The sequence below is a fragment of the Netta rufina genome, assembly GCF_964035555.1.
Source record: "Netta rufina genome assembly, chromosome: 1".
NCBI lineage: Eukaryota > Metazoa > Chordata > Aves > Anseriformes > Anatidae > Netta > Netta rufina.
The window spans coordinates 56,750,853-56,771,210 of NC_140123.1; the positions used below are offsets into that span (position 1 = coordinate 56,750,853).

General features: G+C 36.8%; 1 protein-coding gene across 2 annotated transcripts in view; it reads right to left on the minus strand.

The window, feature by feature from the left end:
* The window catches only part of NALCN (sodium leak channel, non-selective), a gene marked incomplete at both ends in the record, with an annotated part of 218,699 nt that overhangs the window by 197,164 nt on the left and 1,177 nt on the right, over positions 1–20,358 (minus strand). For both annotated transcript variants that reach the window (XM_084305464.1, XM_084305463.1), the window contains one exon: positions 18,909–19,091. In XM_084305464.1, coding sequence (XP_084161590.1) covers positions 18,909–19,091 — 183 coding nt within the window. The remainder of the gene's footprint in view (positions 1–18,908; positions 19,092–20,358) is intronic.

The window sequence follows — 20,358 nt, forward strand, 5'->3', positions numbered from 1 at the left end:
CTGTTAATGGCTCACACTTTATTTCAAACACTGAACTGAAACAAACAAACAAACAAAAAACTACACTTTTAGGTAGATTTTGTCTGAAGGTTATAGAGCTCTGTGTACCACCCAGAGCATAGAAGAAATTGTAGAGCAAATGCATTCAGATGCAGCTTGCTAAAAAAGAGGTAAGATGAGACTAGACCTAAGGAATGTGAATAATCCAGTTTTATGTTATATAGCAGTAAAAATGTATGCAGAGACATTGGTAGTATACCTCAGGGCACATGAACACCATGTTCCTGTTCCACTTTCCAAATCAGGTTTCTCACAACGGATTGAACATGCCCTCCTCTGCCTTATACACTCTCTGGTTTCTTTCTATATTTTGTGTTCTTCCAGGTACAATGTTTTGCATCCACTTGTCACAGATATAACTGAAAGAAAATGATCTGTCAGGTCTCAAAAATCTTGAAGACATTACTGGACTTTTGCCTGTTCTGTGATTCCTGGCTTGATATGCATTGTTTCCTATCTGAGAGATAGCTATTTCAGTAAACATGTGCTTGTTTTTAAATGTCTCAGCATTTTCATCAATTCTAAAAGCGCGGACAAGAAGTTTTGTTTTAATGTAATATTTTCAATGTCATACACTCTCCTAAAAAGGATTTATCATTCCTTGCAGTAGGTGACAGCAAGATGTATTGTGTAAATAGAGATAAAATATGTTTTCTTTGTTTGTTTTATCTCAGTTGCAAAAATTATTTAAGACAGAAGTGAACAAAAGGAAAGGTATGAGGATAATACAGTACATTATTTTCAAATCAGAAATAAAGGACAGAGAACCTTAATGCTTTTCAGATAGGTTTTCTAGCAAATAAGGACCTTAAAGTTCTCCTCCACCTAAGAATTATGAGAAGAAAGACTCCAAATCAGGAAATAACAGAATTTGTGCATCATAATTTTAACCTGTCCTTCCTGAAGAGAGTAGACTTAGTTCCCTGGTAAATTCTGAACAAAGAAACTCTTCACTTGGGGCTGAACAAACGTAGCTGTTTCAGCTGCTATGTTCAGTAACAACGAAGCGGACACAAGCTATCCCTGTTCCCACTTACTACACAAATCCCCGGTGGTGTTTCAGCATGCAGCCTGAGTCCTTCGGTTGCACCTATGAACAAAGATGCTGATTGGTCTTTCTCTAGCTGAAGAACTCTTTGAAACTTGCTTGTCTTCTCTTCAGCACCATTTGTGTAAAGCAAGAAGTTTTACCTGAGTTATGCTATACAGATCTTAGCAGGAACTTAGTTCCTGTATTCACCCTCCTCTGAATAATCCCTCAAGCACTCACTAAAAGCCAAATCTTTTTTTAGAAATTGCTTTTTCTCTCCACAATACATGTGGCATGATTGAATCGGCTCTGATCCTTTTCCTTACAAAGGAGGATGTCATGACCCTTTTCAGTCTTCTCACTACTCACACTGCTTCTCCACCTTGCTTCTCAGTGCCAGTTCAGGCCAGCTTCCCCCCCAACACATCCTCCCATTGAGCTGGGCTTTCACTGGATCACCCACAGAAACTTATGGCATCTGAATTACATTTACAGAGACTACTCATTTTTGGAGAGGTTCAGGTCCTATTTGCTTTACATGCCTTGACTAAACCCTTTTCACGTTTGTCATCTGGCTGACAGTGGACATGTTGGGGAATATTTAATTAGATTATTCTGTGTATAGGTCTATGGTTTGTTTGTTATTTGCTGTTGAAGTTATTTTTAAAACAGGATCATAACATGCTTAATATGAAAATCAGAATATACTTTTTACTATGAATCTGGATACTAACTTCTGGTGCTACTTAGTTCCATGAAAATCTAATTCAGATTAAACACAGGCTAATACTCATGTATTAATAGCATTGAACAGTGAGATTCATTCACTCTGTTCCACCTTTGTTATTGGGAACAAATACTACACTCATGAAGACAATAGCATTCTGTTCCAGGAAAGGAATACATATATAGGAAATTTAAATACATGTGGTTACCTCTCACCTAAGATTGTGTTAATTCCTCACCCTTTTTTCATCATGCCTGCTGCACTGCTGCAGTCTGAAAATTATTTGTAAGGTAGTTTTTTCTGTGAATGCGCTATTGTATACTATTTACATCACGGTTTGTAAGCCTTTGAAATGTGGTACAAATATTTGCAAAAGATGAAGAATTAGTACTGTAGGCTAAAACCTCATGCTGAGACTATTTCAAACCTCTTAAAGCCATTAAAGTTGCTGGCTCCCTATTGCTTGCAGTGGACATTGGATTCTTTAATGTACACAGCAAGTAATGAAAGCTTCTCCAGCACACTTACAGACAAAAAAATCCCTCCTGACAGAGCAGTGGATGCAAGTTCACTTACACAGTCCATGACCACAGGCTTGGGACGGCCTTTAGAAGGCTTTTGTGCAGTAAGCCATGCCCTCACTTAATGTCTCTGCCAGGCAAACTAAGGGGTGCCACTTGAACTCAGTGGACTAGCTAACAGCTAGCTTAATAGCTAACACCTATTAAACACAAAGCATTTTAAGATCCTCAAAAAATCTCAAGTCCAAAGTAGCAATAAAGCTTAGCTAGATGGATCAATCTTTTCTTCATTAATTAAAGGCCTATTCATTACTTTGCAAGCACCCTTCCTGGTCTCTCCAAACAGTTTCTCCTAATAACACTACCAGCTTCTCCCTCAGCATTTATTTACGCCAGTGCCGCTGTGAGGCTAGTACACAACCATGTAAATGGTATTCTTGGTAAACACTCCATGTGGAATGAATCAGAGGTTTGCTTCTCTCTCAGAGATGCTCATCTGAATTAATCTGAAATTTGACATCCCAAAAGAACAGGCAAGCTTGACATAACAGTCTGTAATTGCAATATTCTCTGCCCTGTAAGAATGTAAATGAGTCCTACCATGTCAATGCTGCCTTAACTAAACAAGAATACCTCAAATTCAGCATAAGGTCTTAGGGTTCCTTTAAGTATTTGAAAATAGAATAAAGAAACAGATCCCCTCCCTACACTCTCCTTTTTTTCACCAGTTTTTGACCAATTTTAGCATCTTTACATCAAGGGAGTACAACATGTTAGCTCATTTCTTCATTTTTGATTTTCACTCGGTATACTGATAAACTAATGACAGCATGGAGATACAGAAAGACACACTTTCTCAGTTGTAACCACCACATTGCAGATAAAGTAGCAACTGACATTATTATGTGCCCTAAACAGCAGTTAAACACATTCACCGAAGAAAACCCCACACTTTATTAGATCCAGCTCATCAGAAATGTAAGCCAATATAAAATACTGATAGAACCATGGCCAGGATCAATATCACACTTGAGAAAATCATACCATGAGAGCCGTTGCATTTTAGTGTCCACCAGTAGGGAAGATTGGCCAGACTGCTGTTTTGTTAATAAAAGTTTATTGTGTTGTCAACCTTGCAGAAGACAAATTGCTCTATGAAATCAACATCTGAATTGCTCAAAACAGCCTCCCAGAAGATTGATTAGGCCTGCTGATTTTGTTAAGCAATTTCAGGACCTGAGTGGCAAAGGAGACAGCTTAGCTAGATTATAGAGCAGTCTATCGCCTAGGTCACTTTTGCCCTGCTTCTCTTTTAACATCTCAGGAAGGCTGGAGGACAAATCACTGCAAGTGAAATGCCTCCTCTGCCTCTCTGCTTGCCTTTGGGAATTTCTTTTTCTCTCTCATCACTGCTACAACCTGTTCTCTGAATCCTCTCCTCCTGCCTCTTCCAGCTGCCTCTGTGGGAAAGCGAAACAAAAAAGAAGTGACTTGACATTTGCTCTGATAGTAATCAGATTTATCATCATCTGCTCTGGAAAGCAGTTCTGTAGTCTTGGCTCTGTCATTAGCGGAACTTTATTCTCCCACTTTTCCTCACAGTCTCTGACACAGGACAGCTGAAAGATAGCACAAATGCAACAAGACCAGCAAGCTCAGTAAAAACCAGCTAGCTTGCTATTCTATCATGGTTGCTGGATCCTGCATGTTTTGGCAATAAATAAAACACATCAAGAACACTAGCAAATTTTTCAGATCACCCTGCGGGCTACTTTGTGTAGCACTACAAATAAGCATTAAGGGATGGAAGCTGACATTTACTGGCATTTTAGGAGCAGCATAAATACACAGGAGGAAATAGAAGGTATAGAGGTAATGAGAAAATGGGAGCATCGTTTTTCCCCCCTCCACTGTGCTCATTATAACACAAAAAGAGCAAGCCAGAACAGAGGGCAGAGCTGAGTCAGGGACAGAAGAATCATCTTCCCTCCCTGTTTCCTCACTGTACACAAGCACTTGTAGGACAAGGAAGAGGGAATGGGACAGAGAAAGAAAACAGATCTCAAGGGATCATCTTGCATAACCTCTCTCCCCTCTGCAGAGGCAAATAAAAATACACACATGCAGGGTATCGAACTCCAATTCCTACTCCACCATGTGCACACATACACCCCTTATGTCTCTGGCTCAAATCCAAACTTCTCCCCTTTTGTTAAAACCTGCTGCTCACAGGTTTGTTTAGTAGCAGAATGATGTGGACAAACCCAGCCCAGCCCCTAGTCTTACGCATACTTCCAATGTTGCCCTTACACAGATGAGAAAATGAAGAGATAAAGCCTAGTGAAGAAGGAAAGCTGTCTCTGAGTTCTGTTCTCAATTCTCCTCTCCTGTCCCCCAAATAAAATGACTTCTCCAGTCAGCTCATGTGTCAGACATCAGCCCCCTTCTCTCTTCTTCAGAGCTTTGCAGTTCCTAAACTGCCCTGGCTTAGGCGGTAATGCAGACAAGCATATGACTCCCAGATCCACTACCCACTCAAAGCCCAGCCTCTACTCTGTTTTTACTCTGTGTTTTGGAAAAAAAAAAAAAAAATTACTATGTAAAAACTAGCAAATTATGTACAAGTCATCCTTTAACACAAAGTACTTCTGGAACTGTAAAATGATGGTCCATGCAGGAAAGGAAAGAAATTGAGAATGATTGCTTATCTGTGTTGACAATCAATGAAAGCCTGGCTTATTTTTAAATGGGTGGTCACTTCCAATTTATCCCTCTGCAATAGTGATAGTATCACTTCCGAACAAATCAAAATCTATTTTTAAAAAGTCTGTATTTGAGTAAAGAAGAAACAATAAAAGATGAGGCCACCACTTCTTATTTCTGTATGTCTTTTTCTAAAAAAAAAAAGTCTTCATTACCCAAGGCAGGAACCTCTTTAAAATATATTCTAAAATACATTCACATAACAGCTGTTCATCTGGACCAGCCAATAAAATTAGAATTGTGAAATGTAACTCTAAATGTTTATAGTGGGTGTAGTATTACTTTATCATCATGGAGTTACACAAGTTCAATTTGTACCTACGTGTGTATTGCACTGAATTGCTCCATCATCAAATGCTTCCAACACATCACTTAGTGCATGATTTACCTCTGTGATAACACGTAATGTACTATGTACAGTAATCTTGTATTCTATACTAGAAAAATCTTGGAAAAAATGTGTTGATGTTACAACAAACAAAACAAAGCTACTCTATTTATAAAAAATGGAAGCACAGCTCTTGCTGTCCTTTGAATTACAAGGTGACTCTATATATGTTACAGACATAGAACGCACACAGTTCCAATCTACCATTACAAAAAAAAAAAAAAAAAAAAAGCTATAATCACTACAGAAAGACTACTTCATCATTTGCCATAAAATAAAATAAATAATTTTTAAAAAGATATAAAGGGGATTAGTTGAGATTTTCTGATTATTTCAGATATTACCCATGAAAATGTAAGACCAATTCATTCATTAAAAAAGTCTCAGATGCATTTTTAAGGTTTGAATTTTGTTAATTTATGTAATTAATTTCACCAAACTTAGTACTTCACTTTTTATATTGTAATGGGAGGTTTTTGAGCTCTACCATTCATCATCTCACTTGCTGCTACTGACAGCCAAAATAAAAATAAAAACAATAAAACAAAACAAAAGAAAAAAAATAATTGGAAATAGAATTTTTATTGGGCTGTTCAGAGAAAGACAATAAAAAATGCAGTTCAGTTTCATTTGACTCAGTGACCTATGTCATGAACAAATGGCAATAGGGAATTTGCAAAAGGAAGAAACAATACATGTATGTATAGTGAACTAAGAAACAAGACTTTGAAATACACACACAAGGACTATTTTACTTGCTAAAAATCCTGTAACCATATTTGCTGTAAAACATACAAAAACCTGAGAGGAGTTAACAAATGCTGTTTTAAAACAAAACTGATGATGAAAATTTAAAAACACAACACAGAAACAGACATGAAAACATTACACAATGCTCTTTTCCTCAAGTACAAAAAGCTTCAAAGCGACTGACCATTTCCACAGAACAATCATAGAATCACAGAATCATTAAGGTTGGAAAAGACCTCCAAGACCATCTGGTCCAACCATTCCCCTACCACCAACGTCACCCACTGAACCATGTCCTTAAGCACCATGTCCAACCTTTCCTTGAACACCCCCAGGGACTCCCTGGGCAACCCATCCCAATGCCTGACTGCTCTTTCTGAGAAGAAATGTCTCCTCATTTCCAAGCTAAACCTCCCCCAGTGCAACTTGAGACTAATCCTTCTAGTCCTATAGCTAGCTAGCTGTGAGAAGAGGCTGACCTCCAGCTCCGCCTAGCTTCCTCTCAGGTAGCTGTAGAGAGCAATGAGGTCTCCCCTGAGCCTCCTCTTCTCCAGACCAAACCACTCCAGTTCCCTCAGCTACTCCTCACAAGACTTGTGTTCCAGGTCCTTCACCAGCTTCATGGCCCTTCTCTGGACATGCTCCAGGGCCTTGATGTCCTTTTACTGAGGAACCCAAAGCTGAACACAGTACTTGAGGTGCTGCCTCACCAGAGCAGAGTACAGGGGGACAATCACCTCCTTGGTCCTGCTGGCTACACTATTCCTGATACAAGCCAGGATGCCGTTGGCCTTCTTGGCCACCTCAGCACACTGCCGGCTCATGTTTAGGTAGGCATTGATCAGCACCCCCAGTTCCTTTTGGAAAGAAATAGCCCAACACACCTCCCTCATAAACAAAATCAGCAGATGGCACCTCAATTCAGCTGAAGGATAAGTAATTCAGAGAGTCCAACATCCAGAACTGCCAGGCACTGTCATACCATATAGTCACAGAGGACTAACATGTTCCTATCAATGCCCAACAGCAGGTATGGCTACAGAACATGTAGGAGCTCCACAGGTGTATTACACGGCTGCTTTCTCAGGACACCACTCCACCACAGCTGTTGAGTGCAAACATGCCCTGCAGAGAGATTTCATGGGTTACTACACAGAAAGCCTGAATTTCATTTCCCTCTCCATCTGCTCATTAGCGAACTGTATCCAGTGCCGTAAGTATGGCCTTACGAGCTGATTCGGCTCACTTGGATGTCTTAATGGTTCACCAACTCTGAAAGTGGGTAATCAGGAGCAGTATTAATACAATTCCCCTTCAATGGAACTGCAATCACTGTTTCCAGGAAGTACATAGGAAAAAAAATCTACACTGTGAGAATGATTAAACGTTGGAACAGGCTGCCCAGATGTGTGCTAGCACTCCCCTTCCTGGAAATATTCAAGACAGTTTCACAGGCCCCTGGAAAACACAACTGAAGGCCCTGCTTTCAGTTGGAGGTTGCTGCAATCTCCATAGGTCCTTTCCAGTTCAGACTTGGCTCTGACTCTGTGCCTCTAGGACAACCTCCTCAAGATGCCAGTTCTTTGGGGCAGACTCCAGTTCTACATCCAGCTCCACGTGCGTGTTTGGAAGCACTCTGAAGCCTTGAGAGGGTGATGAGTGTTAAATGCTCTTGTGCTGAAGTGTTTGGTAACAAGACAGCTGCTTTAGCCAGCAGGATCCTGCCCTCCCACAGCTCCCAGTTCACAGTGGATGCAATGTGCCGGTTTGGATGCGACGTTTCAAGGTGAAAGCTCACACTTTGAATCATCAGATATTGCTGGGACATTGTGCCAAGAGACTTGATATGCAAATGGTCTGATCTCACATCACAAACCCCACATTTATAGCCATCATTCGCAGATCTCCCTCAACAAAAAAGAACCACAATGATGAAAGCTGGGGTAGATAAGGAGGAGGCAATTTTCAGACAGAGGATTTTATTATTTGGTAATTAACATTATTAAAAGCTGATGAAGCCATTTTATGCTAAAAGACCAGAAAAAGTTTATGGAAATGATAATCTTAGTATAACCATAAGAAAACAGTATTTTCAAAATTCTCATTAGTGGCAGTGAACACTATACTCTGAAATGATTTTTTTTTTTTCATTCAGCTTACTACCTTAAAACCCTCCCATTTTTTTTTTATTTTTTTTTTTTTTTAATGGAAGTACAGCTTCACAGAAATGGTCTTATTCACTTCCATAGGGATTTGGATGTCATTATGATTTTTCTTGATGGCTTCTTTTATTCCCTCGAATTAAAGACAGAAATGTGCATAAAATAATAATAAAAAAGATATTGTTTAATTATAGCACATTTCTCTGAAAATGCAAGTTGCAACACAGAATGGCACATTAGGGATAAAGTTCACTTTCATCTGACCTGAATACATAAAATGTTAGTCAGTATGCTGATTTCACTGCTATCCCCGTATTTGTATCATTCTATCCTGATATGAACTGATAGACTAGCAGCGTGCCTTGATGATAGCTGCTTTCATGAATAAAAAGAGTAAAATAATCCTCGAGATTGCTATAAAAAAGGGAAAAAATAACATCACTGAAAAGTAAAGTTTTGTAGTTTTGTCCATCTAATTGGTCTGTATATTGAAAGAGCATTTTAAAATATATTATGAAAGTTAGTTTTTTTCTTTTTTGTTTTTTTTTAGCAACTTCGAAGTTAAATTATGATCATTGTGGCAAGTCACTAAATACACTGGACATGTATGTTAATCCATACTCCCAAATAATTTCTCACTAAAAATTTCTGTCACCCATTGACTGGTTCGAGAATTTGCCATTTTTATTTTAGAAATACTGCCCTTGTAAGTTCAGCAAGTAATTTAAATGCCTTTGATTTTCTAATACTCAAACGTAAAAATTGTGCAAAAAGCCCCACTGTGTAATGAGTCATTACGTTCCTGTAATAAACACTCCGACAAAAACAGGCACAAGTAACCATAGAAACAGGTGCGTATATTCTAGAGCAGTGGTCTCTACCCTTCCCTGGCCCACAAGCAGTGACACTGACCTGGCAGCATGCTGCAGGCAACTTCTTATTTGTTTTCCCCATGATAATCAGTTTTAATTTTTTTAATTTCCTGTGACTGGAAACAGCATCAGGGCATTTTGCTAGCAACAGGATCCCAATAGACTGGGAACTGATGTCCTTGCAATGGACAGACGTGCTTAGCAAGACAGCAACAGATGAACACAGGACTGAAAGTCTTATTCTAGTAATGGATATCAAAAGTGTCATGAAATAACATTTGAGGACTATTGATCACAGCTGCCACAGATGTTTAACTGGATATTCCAGTATTTTTAATGCCAAGACAATTTGCAATAATATACAGTTTGCCAGAACAGACTAACATAGGGCCTGTACTACACATCTAGGTTTCCAACAGCATTATACATAGTACTGAATTCTGATTTTTAATATACATCTGTAAAATAATTTATTCTTAAGGACAAATAATATTCAACTTATAGTCCCAAGTCATAGAGTCAAAGGGGAAACTCAAATCTCAGGTTAACTGGATCTTTCTTTCATGTTTGCTTTGTGAGATTTTTTACTGTGAAGGGCAAGCAGTTCTCTCTATTTTTTCCCCTCTGCCGAATTACACTTTAATCAAAGCATCTCAGCATTTTCTCATCCCCACCAGTGATTCCGCTGGTTGTATCCCTGCCTTCCAGGTTGAGCTTTTGCTCCCATTTGTGATGTGCACGTCCTGCGACTGAGCTCTCACCACCAGGCATCACAAGCCATCAGAGTGTGCTGACACGGGATGACAGGAACCTTATCTTCTGTTTTATTACCTGACCTTTGAAAATGACACAACTTCCCGATCCTCAACTCATTTGTATGCCATGGAGTATACAGCTTATCTAAAGACACAGAGAACATTAATTTTGGAATTTCCATCTTCTGTTTTCAGTCTGTAACACAGCACAGACTGACCTGACCAAGTTATTAAAAGCTGGTGAGCAAGCTGACAGTGTTTCACTATAATTCAATCAGCATTTCCATCATTTATCAGAAGGATTACATTCATTTTGTAATCTCTCCATTCTTGTTAGCTGAAGGTGGATTGCTTAATATTAGAAATACTGAAAAGAAGGTTAAAAAAGGTCCTTGCAATAAGGTATAGTACACATAAGTAATCCATAACTCAAAAACTTCTGAATGAGGATGATTATGGAAGAAACTCATTTAAGCATAAATGAGTTAATGGCATGGAGTTAAAGAAGAAGCTGGCACCCAGCTGTCTGGATATTTTCTGTAGTGCCCTTTGTCCATTAACAACAAATTTCTAAATAATGAGTTACATTAACCCCTCACTGTGAGATACCTAAAGGCTAGGTGCTACCATCCAGACTTGTTACCCTTAAGCTTCCTTTATAGTCAATGGAGAAAAACAGGTCAGATGAATTACCTTTCAGAAGAGTCTATTTTGGACACAAACAGCTAATTACTGCAGACCCTCAAATTAGCTTTGACGAGTCCTACTAAATGTGTTTCTATTTTAAGCCCTAAAACTAAGAAGTGAAAACTGTTTCATACAAGCAAAGATGATGGAAAAAAGGAAAGAGTGGGCAAGTGGCCATCAGCTGCCCCTGGAAACCATGGCAGATCCCAGCTTTGATCATGGCAACCAGAGTATTTCATTACCTTGTGGAAGTGCCTGCTCCACCTCACGCTGCCTGTACTGGAGGAGGAAAGCTGTGTGTTTGCAGAGAACCAAATATAACAGCGAGTCCACACGGCTCAGATAAGGCTCCAGCCGGCTCTGTCCATGCTTTTCTCACCTGGAGCTGACAGATAGCAACTACAGCAACCAAAGCACCCGTCAGAAAAATGATGACGAAAACGTGCTGTCCTCACAGAGCTAATGCTGCCTGGGAACATGTGACATGCTGAAAGCCATTGATTTCAGTTAAGGAGGGATCCTGGCTGTACTACTTAACGAGGGAAACAGCTCCAGCCTATCTGTGATGGAGCTGGGAGAAGATCAGGCTTTGTTTAAGCTCCTGTATGAATTTGCAGTGCTGAAAGCTAATGATGCAACTATTTCCTTCAGACTCTTGCAAGAATACTGAAGTCGGTGAATGGCATCCATTGCTACTGAAACAAAGTCTGACAAATCCAATTCGCAACTTCTTTAGTCAGTACAAAAGTTTTGCTGTGAATGTAATTGATTTAACAATAGGGAAAATGTCATGGACCATTACTTCCGACTTTCTATAATCTCCTTTGTTAGCTGGCATGTGTCACAAGTACACAGCAAAAAGAAAGACATTTCTATTAAATTCTGTATAAGATTTCTTATTTTCAGCATGATGGTACTAAATTAGGTGACAACTACACTTTTTTAACAGACAGAAGAGAGAGAACTCTCACACCTTCTATTTCGAAGTGTTACTCTTTTAGCAGAGGGACAGAGTAAACCATGCCTGCTTGTCACAACAAGATTTCAGCGTAGATTTTGTAATACCATTGTGATTGCAATTAGAAATTGCAGTGAGTATGGGATATAGTGAAGATAATTCCACATACCCTTACAGTGTCCATGGAGTGAAACCATCTCCATTCGTCTCTTGTTCCCTAAAGGCAGAACTGTCAGCAGAGACATCTGTTCCTTGGTTTCTTTTTCTTGCCATGGACATGAATTCTTCTGCAACCTAGACAGTTTCCTCGAACCTTCTCAGACTTTGGCACATTTTCCTCTTTGGTAATTTAAAATGCCAACAGGGTAATTATGTCTAATGCAAGCAGTCTACCTGAAGTATTTTTCTCTCTCTTCATACAAAGTCTGAAAGTAAAAACTTCTAATAAAGAAAATATACCTTTAAAGTAAGGTATCCCTACCTTGCTCATTCCCATGTGATATGACTTTTGGAAGACAGTTTATTAGAAAGCAAAAGATAATTTTTGTATCACACATTAAAAGAAATACCAAGTCCTTCCATCTGAGGTTAGGGTTCCTGCTTTCTTTTCTAAGAGTAATGCTGAGCCAGTACCACGTCTGTTTAATGTTTCAGACTTATCTTTCAATTCTCTATCTACAATTCCACCCCACCTCCTTTTCCAATGTGCAGATCATTTTGGAAACTTTCCCTGAACCAGTGAACAGACCTATGTAATACACATACAGCCATATTCATAAGTGACATTTGAGCAGCATATAAAATGTGAGCTTCATTTCGACAGGACTGCAAGTCTTGTCAGTGAGTTTACAAGTTCATTCACAAACTATTTTCAGCAGCTACAAACATTAGTGAATTCATGGTGCTCTCAGAATCCTGCCAATCAATCAGTAAGTTACAAAGATGACACAAACTACGTATAATGGGGAGCACAATTCAAAACTTATTCAAGATACAGTGGGGGAGACTGATCTGCTTTCTTTTAAACAGTTTTAATATTCCTTGACACAGCTGATTTATAGCAGGGCTCTTTCTGACCAAGGAGCCTGAGACACAAAATAAATCAGAACCAAAGAACCACTGAACAATACTTACAGTCTGAGAAATAAAACTCAAAATCTATGATCAATTGAAGGAAGTGTAATTCTGAATTTAAGAGATGTGAAATTGAATTCAGTAACTTTTACTATTGCACTAAATTTATTACATTTTATACATTAATACATAGTGTGGGAATATGGTGGCAAAAAAATGCCTTCATTCGTTAGAAAACTAATTTCACTCACAGAAAAAATATATATATATATATTATGGTAGCGCACAATGTTTAATTTCTGGATTTTTTATACAAATCTAAATCAGTGGTTGCAGAAAATAAGATAATTTTCAGCTCATTGTAACAGTCCCAGTTTCTTGATTCCAACAGATCAGAGGTTAGTCACTTACCTCAATTTACCTAGGTCTGCAAATCTGCATAATCTGGATATTCTGGCAATCACCTTATTTTATGTGTCCTGATAAACTCCAATTAACATCGAGTAACATTTCTGATCAAATAAAATGCTACTTAGAACATAAAAAGCTGATTGCCAAAGAAGTAAATAAATTCTGTGAGAGTCTGAATGATAACAAAACCTATCACTGTTCACTGTACCATCATAAAAGACATCCCTGACTTCTGCTAAATCTCTGATAAGACAGAGTGTTACTTGGCCACCTGAGTACTAATGGAACTTTGTGTTTCAGGAGACTATGATTTAGCCTGTATTTTTTCTGAGCAGATGTACCTAAGCGTAGCTGTGGAAAACATTTCACCATGAAGACGATCTTAAATGAGAGGATCAGAACCAAAATTTAATTAAGCAATCTCTTGAAACACGTCTGAATTCTTCACTGAGCTGACCGAACGATGAGGTTGGACACCATGAGACTGGGAAACCTTCTGTCCATGACAGTGATAGCTACTGTTTTGACTCTATTGACAGCAATGATTACAAAGAGAAGTTTGATTTCATTCAATTAAAACATTCCTATTCCTAAAATTCACATTCATCTGATTTTGTTAAATTCCATGGATTCTATGCTTTAACACCCTGTCTTTGCTTGCATATCACATTTTGATGTTTTAACAAGTCAAAGAGATATCCTGGCCCTAATTTTTACTTTCAGTCACCCCTGAAGCAGAGCTGTCCTTTATATTAATGTTTCTAGATTTGAGATAAAGAAGTAATATGTATGTACTAACTGTAAAAGAACCGTATTCACAGTTTTATAAAAATGTCCCTTTTGGTTCACACAATCCGTAGCTTTTTTAATGTGTAGAATGTCTGTGATATTTACCATTAATATTTTTCATCTCTTCAATGACTTTCAAAGAAATCAGAATTTTTAAATTCTAAAATATTAGGTCTTTTTAAAACATGTTACAATTTGGTGGGCATCTGCTAACATATTTCCTTTGTTATTTCTACAAAAATATTCATGTGGGTAAGTCACATCTATTAATTCACAGAATTTACATTACTTTAAAATCTTTAAAATGTGAGATTTACACATAAAGTTTGCACAAAAAAGAATCTTTAAATATGAAAACATGCATATCTAGAAAGACAATACTTTTTTAAAAACAATATTCAAATATTGTTGTATTTATTACAACAAATTTTCATGACTGAAATCCATCTTAAAAATTATTTGCTCATAAAACCTTAATAGGTTATGCATAAATCAAAACAGTGAGTGACCATACTTTCTTTTTAAACTATTTGAATAACTTACTTGACTAAGTAATCAACACCTATCTTCTAATGTCATCAAAATATTTAGCTGGAGGCCAGGCATTATTCCTGAAAGTTATTCTCTAGTCTCTATTTCAAATCTATCTGAAATAGATTTAATAGTGTGTACACGGTATTCTCCTGAAGTTTCATATTATTTGACAGAGATTTCTAACATAGACCTTCATCCTTCAGTTTAGAACATAATTTAGAATACAAGTATCAAAGTATATTGTAAAAAAAAAACAAAAAAACAAACAAACAAAAAAACAACAACAAACAAAACAAAACACACAAAAAAACCAAACAAACAAAAAAAAACTGTTTTGGTCTAATTCTTACAAACCATTACAAGCTGGTTTGATGTTTGTGCATATATTTTATTAATGTTGGCTGGCCACATTATAGAAGACTATCCTAGAATTTTGTGTTTTAGAAGACCTCAGTTAGTAAGAAATTATGTCCTGTATTTCATTTTTCAGAGGTGAATTTCTACGGTAAAGACAGACATGTTATTAGCATCTGTTTAAAATTATGACAAGTAGAAATAGCCTATTATCCCCAAAACTATAATATGAATATCATCTCAAGCCCTTCAGTCATTTCTTCCCAAGTATTGCCTATATACAGAATACAATCCATTAGACTGCACCTTTATGCCCATTTTAATTCTTCTAAAAGAGTCAATCTAGTGTAACACCAATTAGAAGCAAATACTGTATAATAGTGGTAATAAATATCTATATGCTCTTTTGAAAAAAAAAAAAAAGCACCTCAGATCCTATAGCATATATTTCCTATACTATCATCTTCTGGTTTCTTTAATGTCTGTATTTCATGCCCCTTGCCTAAATGCATGTCAGTGTATATTTTCTTTGTAAGTGGTGGATATGAATATGAGCAGTGCCTTTGTAATTCAGAAAGTCCCCTGACTGAATCAATTGTCTTGTCAAACGGAACAAGCAACAACCATTACTCACAAGGTATAGGCAGCCCTAAATTTAAATAGACTTTGCTAGCACACTAAGAATTATTCAGGAGGAAACAAGAGTAATAAAAGGCACAATGTCACAGCAACATTTCAGTTTAACTTTCCTTTCGGGGTAATAAAGCACTTTGATGGATGTATCACTTTATTTTGCCACTTAGTTCACATAGGTAAAGAGAAACTTTTTACAGAGGAAAGGCTAGATTTCTCAGAAACTACTTTCTTTTTCTAAAACCCCCTGGGAATCAGAGGAAGGAAATTTAAAACTTCTCCTCAGAAGGTGTTAATTAGACATGACTTAATATTTTCAAAAATCTTCTTAGCTCAGCTATACTCACATTGTTATTAATTGAGACTTAAGTGGGTAGTACCTTCTCCATAAATTAGATTTCTCTCTGGACTAAAATTTTGCATTAGTCAAGGTTCAAAAGTTTGTTAGCATTTCAAACCCAAGGGCCTTTACAGAAATCCTGATTGATGGTAAAATTCAGTAGAATCACATAGCAGTGTATGATTCTTTAACCTAAAATTACTAGAAGTGTTCAAGACCAAGTGGGAGGTGTTCAAGTCTGGTAGGAGGTGTCCCTGCCCATGGCAGAGGAGTTGGAACTAGATGATCTTTAAGGTCCCTTCCAAACCAAACCATTCTGTGATTCTATGAAAAGTATTGAGTGCACTTAAATTAGAACCACAGTTCATAAACAAATTCCCTTCTATAAAGACGTTTCATATACAAATATCTTTAACAAATGTTAATAGGCTTTTAAACAGTGCCGTATTTTACTTTGATTGCTACTATCTTTGTAAGTCCATGGATCATTACTTTCTTGGTAGAATTACAATACTAACAATAGAACCAATATTTTCCTTAGAATCAATAACCCCAAGAGCGAGTCAAATAATTCACTAAAAATGGATTATTCATTGATTAGCATTCAAAGAAACACTCGGATAGCATGTTCAAAAAGTTCTAATTTGACAGTTGAAACAAGTTAAGGCTAATCCTATTCTATTACCGTTTTATGAAGTTTACTGTACATAATACAAGCCCAAATTGTTCTCCTACAGTTAGGCTCTACTCACATTAATAGCATAGGCAGCAGGTCTGGTGAAGTCATCCTTTCCCTTTAATCAGCACTTCTAAGACCACATCCACAACTCCAGTTTTGAGCTAAGTCCAGGTTTGGGCTCCCCAGTGCAAGAAACACAGAAAGGAAATTGTGCTAGTCCAGCAGAGGACCACCAAAGAGGTTGGGGAGCTGGAGCACATGATGCAGGAGTAGAGGGTGAGAGACACTGTTCAGACTTCAAAAGAGAAGGTGAGTGGGAGACCTTGCTGCTGTCCACAGCTGCATCATCAAAATACAAAGATGGACCCAAACTCTTCTTGGAGGTACAAAATGGTAACACAAGAAGCAATATACCAAGTTGAAACTCAGAAAATTCTGGTTAGTTATCAGGAAAAAATATTTCTTGCATGAGGATGCAAGAAATCTGGAGCAAACTGCCTAAAGAGCTTGTGGAAGCTCCATCCTTGGAGGAGTTTGAGATTCATGTGGACACAGCCATGGGCAATGTCATCTAACTGGACCTGCTCTGGGCAGCAGGCTGGTCTAGATGACTTCTGGAAGTCCTTTCCAACCTAAATTATTCTGCAACTCCGTGAATAGTACCAGTGAAGGCACTTCATTCCAGTGTAAATATATCCACTGATGAATGCTAAAAGACATTAAACTGTAAGCAAATCCTCAATTGCTAAAATAACAATAAATACAGCTGCTTTATATTTAACCTATCTTTTCATAACAGTGGTTGTGCCTTACCTATTTTACCATATTTTTCATCTAATAAAGAAAGAGTAAAATGTCAAAGTGCAAATCAAATAAACTGCATTCTCATCTGTACCCGTATAACATGAGCAAGGCAGTGGAACAAACTCCAGACAGTTATTCATTCTGTGAGAACAGACTCATCAGACATGCTTCAAAGCTAAGTTCATCATGTGTACAAAAATACAAATATTAACAACACAGTGAAAGACATTAGAATATGCAGCAAAGTATTATTCATTGCCCATAGGTGCTTACTGTGAATGAAGCTGGTATTTCCATACACAAAGACTAAGAAATCAAGCTCTGTACAAAATTTACACTTCCTCTCTCTAGTATTCACATGCCCATTTCTTTGCAAAGCCTGTACCAGCTGTAATAATAACTCATTATTCTTGCACTGTTCAAATGCTCACACTGGTCACTACCTCCCTATTTGTGAGCTTGTGTGTCCTCGTACTCACCTGCTTAATGGACATCTCTGAATAAGAGAGTACAGGCTGTGGCCAGAAGTACTAGTTCAGACGCCAGAAATACCACTTCACAAAAGATTGCTTTGGCTTTTAAACAACTTGAGAATATTCTCTTAGAATCATCTTATTTCAGTAATTTCCTAAATACTAACATCAATGTTGCTTTAATTTTGGCTATTAATATTCATTATATGTGATGATATAACAGCCTAGTTTGGCAGTTATATTATATATAGTTATAAGTTTTAATATAGTTATTAAAAAATGCCACCCACTAACTAAGAATGAAGTGGAACCCAAGATGTCTCTAGAGTCATCAAGACCTTTCAGTAGTGAAAGGGAAAGATAACACTGATTATCTACTCTGTGCAGTAGTTACAAAATTATATTGTTGATAAGCACCACAGATGTTTTTTTCTATATGTAAGCCAAATTCATATATTTTCACTAAAGACTGGAAACAATCAGCAAAGTAAAACTACATAATGATGACCACTGAAAAACTCTGCAGGTTGATATTCTGTTGTATCATATTTACTAATAAAAGTTAGTCCAGTATCAACAGTAAACATATGACAAGAGAAATATTTGTTTACCAGCATTCTTTATATTAAGGAAAAAAATGTGGAAAAACAAGATAGCTTTTTCATTCAGCTCACTGTTAAAATATATTTTCTTATTTAAATAAAATAACCACACAACAAAACATTCAGGCTTGTGAAACTAAAATCAGTCATATATCCAAATGTGCATCTCCAGACATTTACAAAAGATTCTTATTAATGTATATGCAGTTCATTTTGCTTTTTGTTTTTTATAATAATACAGTGAAAATGTATGTTTCTGAACATACATGAACATACATGAACACACATTCTGAACTGAATGTGAAACATTCCTTAGAAGGAAAACATTATTATGAATGTTGGTAATAAATTTAGGGGGGATTAAATAGGTAGCAAAGCTGCATCTTTCTCATCCTGTCTTTTCTGTTTATATGCCATGGCATTGCTTGCCATTAAAAACAATCATAAAAAGAAAAGTAAGAAGTTAACAAAGATCAATTGTCACTAGAACATATTCAGATCCATTTTCTTGAGCACATGTAGGATATTTTTAAAATGCTTACCTTAACTATGCCACGGATATGCATTTTTGCTATCATCTCTGCAGTATAAAGGAACATCAATAGAGTATCAAGAGCAAATGTCACATACTGGAGAGGAGGATAATGCTCGAAGGTCTTTGGAGTGTTCATACAAACAGAAATAACACTGATTATGGCACAGATTCGTAGTAATGAGTGTACCCACTGAAAAAAAAACACACAACAACAACACAAGAAAACCAAGACATTGCAAGATTGTTTTAATATTCAAAAACAGCTCAAATATTTAGCCTTCGTAACTTGCACGGGCACTTTTTGTAAACACTCTTTTGCAGTTTTCTTTTACATAATAATCCATGTATTTAAGGTCTTCATCTCAAAAATAAGCTCTCTTGATTTTACGAAACAAAAAATAAATTATTCATTAATTTGGGAGGTTGCATAATTCATAAACCAAGTTTCAAGAGCCAGGAAACTGAGAGTCAGGATACTATCCTTCCTACTTTGCAGTTTTTGCAGTCCAATTTATTTTCAAATGACAACTTGTTGTATTTTTTATTTTATGCAGACAATAGAGTTAGTTGATGTTATAAATTGGGGGAATATATTAAATGAAAATATCTGTGGAAAAAAAAAATCACATTTAGATGAACTGATTTTTCATTTACTTATTTTATATTTAACTTTTTTTTTTAGTTCACAATTCAAAAAATGAAGAGAGGCACGGGGATTAAAATCATCCTTCCATTTATGAAATGAATAAATATAAAAAGACTATGTCAAAGAAAGCTACTTCTTAATATCAGGATTCCCTTTTGTTCCAAACAAGTTTTGTTGCTGTAAGAGAACAGTTCATTTCTATGACTATTTAGGTCTCAGTCTCAAAACAGTCTTTATTAATAAGGCTATATTCAGTGCCAGGCACAGTGGGAGGTCTAATGAGAAGGTAGAATGTACCTGGGTTTAGCATTGGATTTTTTTCTCTTTTATATCAAAACACCACTGAAACATCTTTAAAGCCAGACAAGTGTAATGAATCAGAGCTGATAAGGTCATGTCTATTGAAAAAAAAAAAAAAAAAAGAATTTCATCAAGCAAAAAAAAATAAAATTCATCAAACAAAAAAAAATTATACACTCATTTACACCAACTCGAACATTTCAATATGAAGAAGCTGTAAGAAAACCCACCTGTTTTAACACTCACCATATGCTCACCTAAATGTAATGAAATTTGACCTAAACTGAATAGCTCTACTGTTTCTCAGCCCAAATTAATAATTTGGAAGTGGAAGGCATGTGATGTATTGTTTCTTATGTCCCTTTTATACCCGCCTTGTTTCAAACCTTGTTTAAACTGAAAAGAAATAACATCAACAGTAAAGTGTGGCTTATAGATAAATGTGTTGTCTGCCATAGTAAAATGTTAATATTATACTTGCTAAGCAATATGCAACTATTATACCAGCATG